The 4,180-nt window shown below is 57.5% G+C and overlaps 1 protein-coding gene across 1 annotated transcript; it reads right to left on the bottom strand.

Annotated features, from left to right (window-relative positions):
* Positions 1 to 284: 284 nt before the first annotated feature.
* LOC136059670 (histidine triad nucleotide-binding protein 1-like) lies at positions 285 to 2,743 on the bottom strand. The gene is made up of 4 exons (XM_065753779.1): positions 2,603 to 2,743; positions 1,947 to 1,974; positions 1,370 to 1,447; positions 285 to 489 (listed from the first exon to the last, which is right to left on the bottom strand). The coding sequence occupies exons 1-4, from the start codon at positions 2,725 to 2,727 to the stop codon at positions 328 to 330; spliced, it is 393 nt and encodes a 130-aa protein (XP_065609851.1). The 5' UTR covers positions 2,728 to 2,743; the 3' UTR covers positions 285 to 327.
* Between the last annotated feature and the right edge of the window lie 1,437 nt (positions 2,744 to 4,180).

The raw sequence follows: 4,180 nt of genomic DNA, 5'->3' as shown, positions 1-4,180 counted from the left end.
GTCTTGGTGATTCTATGATGCTATGATTATCTTTGGGAGACGGACACCAACCTTGCTGATTCTATGATGCTATGATTATCTTTGGGAGACGGAGACCCCCTCGTTTTAACTTGCAGAACCATGTCCATCAGTAAGGACCTCGAGACAGAGATGATATCCCCATGCTCCATCTTTATTGTGCAAATGCTGCTCAGAGCTTTCTATTACCCTCCATAGACACCCACCAAAAACAATTATACATCAACGGTGGCTAGACTGACGGGCAACCTGTGAAATCTATTCGGTGGCCATCCGTACGCTCGCAGCAACTCCGGCGGTGCAAACATCTTAGCCGGGAGGCTGGCCCAACTGACGGTCGCCCAGAATACAGAGACGCGCGCGGTAGTCTGAAGGGCCTGAGGGTGAGTATCTCACAGCCATCCGGAATCCATTGGTCAGGCCCAGGTTAGCAGCACACTTGTCGTCAGCAATCATCAAACGCCCAAGAAGCTGGAGAAGGAAATAGCGTTACGGAAAGTAGCATGCCGCAACGCAAAGAAGAGCAGAGAGGGCAGGACGCAAAGGAAGGCGAGCAGAGAACCGTCCACAGAATGCGGTTAGCTAGTTCTTCGCAGTTCTAACGCTGCTCATCAAATTACTGCCTGTCTGCAACGGACACGTTCCAAGCCAAGCTGCAAAGGCCGACTACGCGTAATGGGGGGAGGGGAAGCTAGGGGACTTACCATCTCTTTTCTTTTTCTTTTTTTCTCTTTGTTTTTTTTTTTTTTTTATCACCCACTTCCCACGCCCCCCACTCCCCACTCTGAGCTAGACAGTAGCGGAAGACTACAAATCAGGCACAGAAGCCAGATTTGTCTCAGGGTTCCGGCCCCCCCATTACATCTTCGGGCGACGTTAAGTCTTTCTGGCAGAACAGAAAAACTCGATGTACGCTTTGTGAGCCTGCGCAAAAGCCATCCACCTTGACTTCTATAGCTGACAGTGAAACAACCAGCACCCCTCAGCCAGCTTTCCCTTTCCTCACCTCCGACCTGCTCAAAACCCCAAGCCCTCTTCTCCGTATTACAGCATGTACCGCCGTCCAGAAACCGTGCAAACAGGCATCGGGCCGTACTTCAGAACAGCACTGCATTTTGCACTACATGTACGTACCCAGAAACGAGCATCGCTTTCTACCGCTTCCCCCAGTCAAAACGCTCAGCTCCGTTAACAAGCTAGAGGCAAAAGATTACGGCGCCGGGAAACCCCAAGTAGCCTACTGTGCCTCTTTGCAGCATCAGGAGGAAAAAGGACGACAGGACAGAGCCTACTAAATTACCTACCGCTTACAGGTACCGTTTAGTGTACGGAAAGCCTCCACGGTACTTACCGGTCCACCAGAATCTTCCGCTTCGGATGACCTGGCAACGGCCTTCTCGGGAGCGGCTAGGAAAAAGCGTAGGAGCTTGGTGGAAAGCAAGGCAGTGGAGGAAGAGTACATGGTTACAACGGGATTGGCTTCGGAGAAAGGCAACAGCTTAAGCAGATCGCTACGCCCCACCGAACTCGTACAGAAGCAGATTATCGGGTACCCCAAACGCAAGACCAGATGGTGATTTTTCCTCAGCGATCTTTGAATTGGCCAATCCCTCTCCCTTGTATACACAAAACACCTTTTCACAGGCTCCTGCTGCTACGAGCACAGAGCGATTTTAAACCAAACCAAAAGCACCTCCATTTCTGCTTCTGCCACTCCCTTATTTAGACCCTGCATAAATACTCAAGCGGCAAACAGTTGCTCACCATCCCTCAGTTACAGACAAATATCACCTTCCTATCCTACTTAGGACTGAGGCATTTTCAAAGAGCCTGGGGTTGGAACGGGTCCAGAGGAGGGCCACTAAAATGATCGGAGGGCTGGAGCACCTCTGCTGCGAGGAAAGGTGGAGGGAACTGGGCTTGTTTAGCTTGGGGAAGAGAAGGCTCCGGGGAGACCTCATTGTGGCCTTCCAGTACTTGAAGGGAGCGTATAAACAGGAGGGGGAACGATTGCTTACACGGGTTGACTGTGATAGGACAAGGGGGAACGGTTTTAAACTAAGACAGGGGAGATTTAGGTGAGATATCAGGAGGAAGCTTTTCACACAGAGGGTGACGATGCACTGGAACAGGTTGCCCAGAGACGTTGTGGATGCCCCATCCCTGGAGGCATTCAAGGCAAGGCAAGGCAAGGCAAGGCAAGGCAAGGCAAGGCAAGGCGGGATGTGGCTCTGGGCCCGCCTCGATACACGCGGACACACCACACGGTGGCGCTGGGAAGCCAGGCGAGCCAGACGGCACCGGCAAGCCAGTACGCGCCGCGGCAGCCCCGTGGCACCGAAGGAGCGCGGGGTTCTAGCGGAAGCACTGCAGTAAGCGAGCGTCACCAGCCAGAAAGGCACTTCCGTCCGTCCACTCGTCCCGCTCCGCCCCGGCCCGCCCCGTCGCTCGCCCCGCCGCACTCGCCGGCGCCGCAACGGGCCCTCGTTCCGGAGGGCCTGCGAGCGAGCTAGGCTGGGGGAGGGGTGGGAAGGGAGGAAGGGAAGGGGAAGAATCGCACAACGCAGAGCAAAGCCGCGGCTACCTCCTCGTCCGCAACGGCTCCTCGTCACGGATAACGTTGGCGGAGAACTCCTGGCGGGCGACTTTTCCGAAGAGAGCGGCGCCACCGCGCCAGGCGGCCGGCGACCTAACCGTCCTGCCGGCCATGACGGCGCCCGCTCGCTACAACACTCCCTCCGCCCCGAACCTCCCCCACTCGGCGCGACCCTCGGTGGCGCTCATTGGCCGACGGAGCGCCGCCGCCGACCGTTGCCGCGCCCCGGTTGGCTGTCTCGCCTGCTCTGCCGCGCCCTGCCGTGCCTTCGCCTCCCCTTTACGCTTGTCCCCGCCCTGTTGGCGGCTCCGCTCCCGTCGTCCCGGTGCTTTTCGGGGCTCGGGGAATTCGCGCGCGCCTCCGGGCGCGCAGGGGGCGACCTGAGGGGAGCGGGCGGGCAGGGGCGGGCGGGCAGGGGCGGGCGTCTCCGCGAACGGAATCTGCGCCCTCTAGTGCTGCGCCCCGAAATCTGCGGCGGGGAAACGAGGCCCGCAGAAAAGGCCCCCCAAGTATTTCGGATCGCCCTTATCGGCTCCTCCGCAAACGCGCTGGGCGCGTTTGGTTTTTGGCTGCCGATCCCTCCAGTCAAGCGACCGCCTATTGGCGGGGCAGCCCAGGAGTTTGCCATCTTTGGAAGAAGGGACAGGCAACTCGGGAACAGTACGAGGATGTTGCTAGGATATGCAGAGAGAAAATTAGAAAGGCAAAAGCCCAGCAAGATCTTCATGTGGCCGCCACTGTTCGAGACGATTAAAACAACGATTTTACAAAGATACTAACAGCAAGGGGAGGGCCAAGGAGAATCCCCTTTCCTTATTCGATGCGGTGGGGAACATCGCCACCGAGGAGGAGGAGGAGGAGGAGGAATAGGCCGAAGTTCTCAATGCTGCCTTTACTTCTGTCTTTGACAGTCAGACCAGCTGTCCTCAGGGTACGCAGCCCCCTGAGCGGCAAGACGGGGCCGGGGAGCAGAATAAACGCCGCACAGTTCAGGAGGAAGTGGTTAGCGACCTGCTACTCCTCCGAGACTGTCACAAGGCCGTGGGGCCACATGGGATCTGCCTGAGGGTCCTGAGGGAGCTGGCCGAAGTGATCGCCAAGCCGCTTTCCCTCAGTTATCCCTCGGCAGTCCTGGCCAACCCTCGAATTGGAAGCTGGGGGAAGATGGCAAGGCCTCAAACACACAGCACATCCTATATTATTACATAGAGGCACCTGGGGAACTGAGATAGGTTGGGATGGGGGTTGCCCGCCTTGCCGAGCTGGGACCTGCTGCCGTTCCTCCTTGCCTCTCAAGTTGGCTCTCTCTGCTCGACTACGGCAAGGGAGAGGGTCCGCTACGGTTTAGGGGGTGCAATCTCTGTGTCTTTCTCGCAGAGAGTCACTCCAACAGTCGATCTCCCGCTCGCGCTCTCTGATGGTCCTCAGTCTCTCGACCTCCTCCCTAAGCTCCACCACCAGGCTGAGCAGCTCGTCCGCCTGCTCGCACCGCACCGCACGCAGGTGGCATCCTTCCCATCCTCCCCCGGCAGCAGCAGGCTCCGGTGTTGGGAAATGGCTGCAGGA

The sequence above is a fragment of the Cyrtonyx montezumae genome, unplaced genomic scaffold, assembly GCF_038088225.1.
Source record: "Cyrtonyx montezumae isolate F1298 unplaced genomic scaffold, pur_monq_1.0 scaffold_81, whole genome shotgun sequence".
NCBI classification, from domain to species: Eukaryota; Metazoa; Chordata; class Aves; order Galliformes; family Odontophoridae; genus Cyrtonyx; species Cyrtonyx montezumae.
Note: the sequence above shows the minus strand (reverse complement) of the source record. Positions and strands in the feature narration are given on the sequence as shown.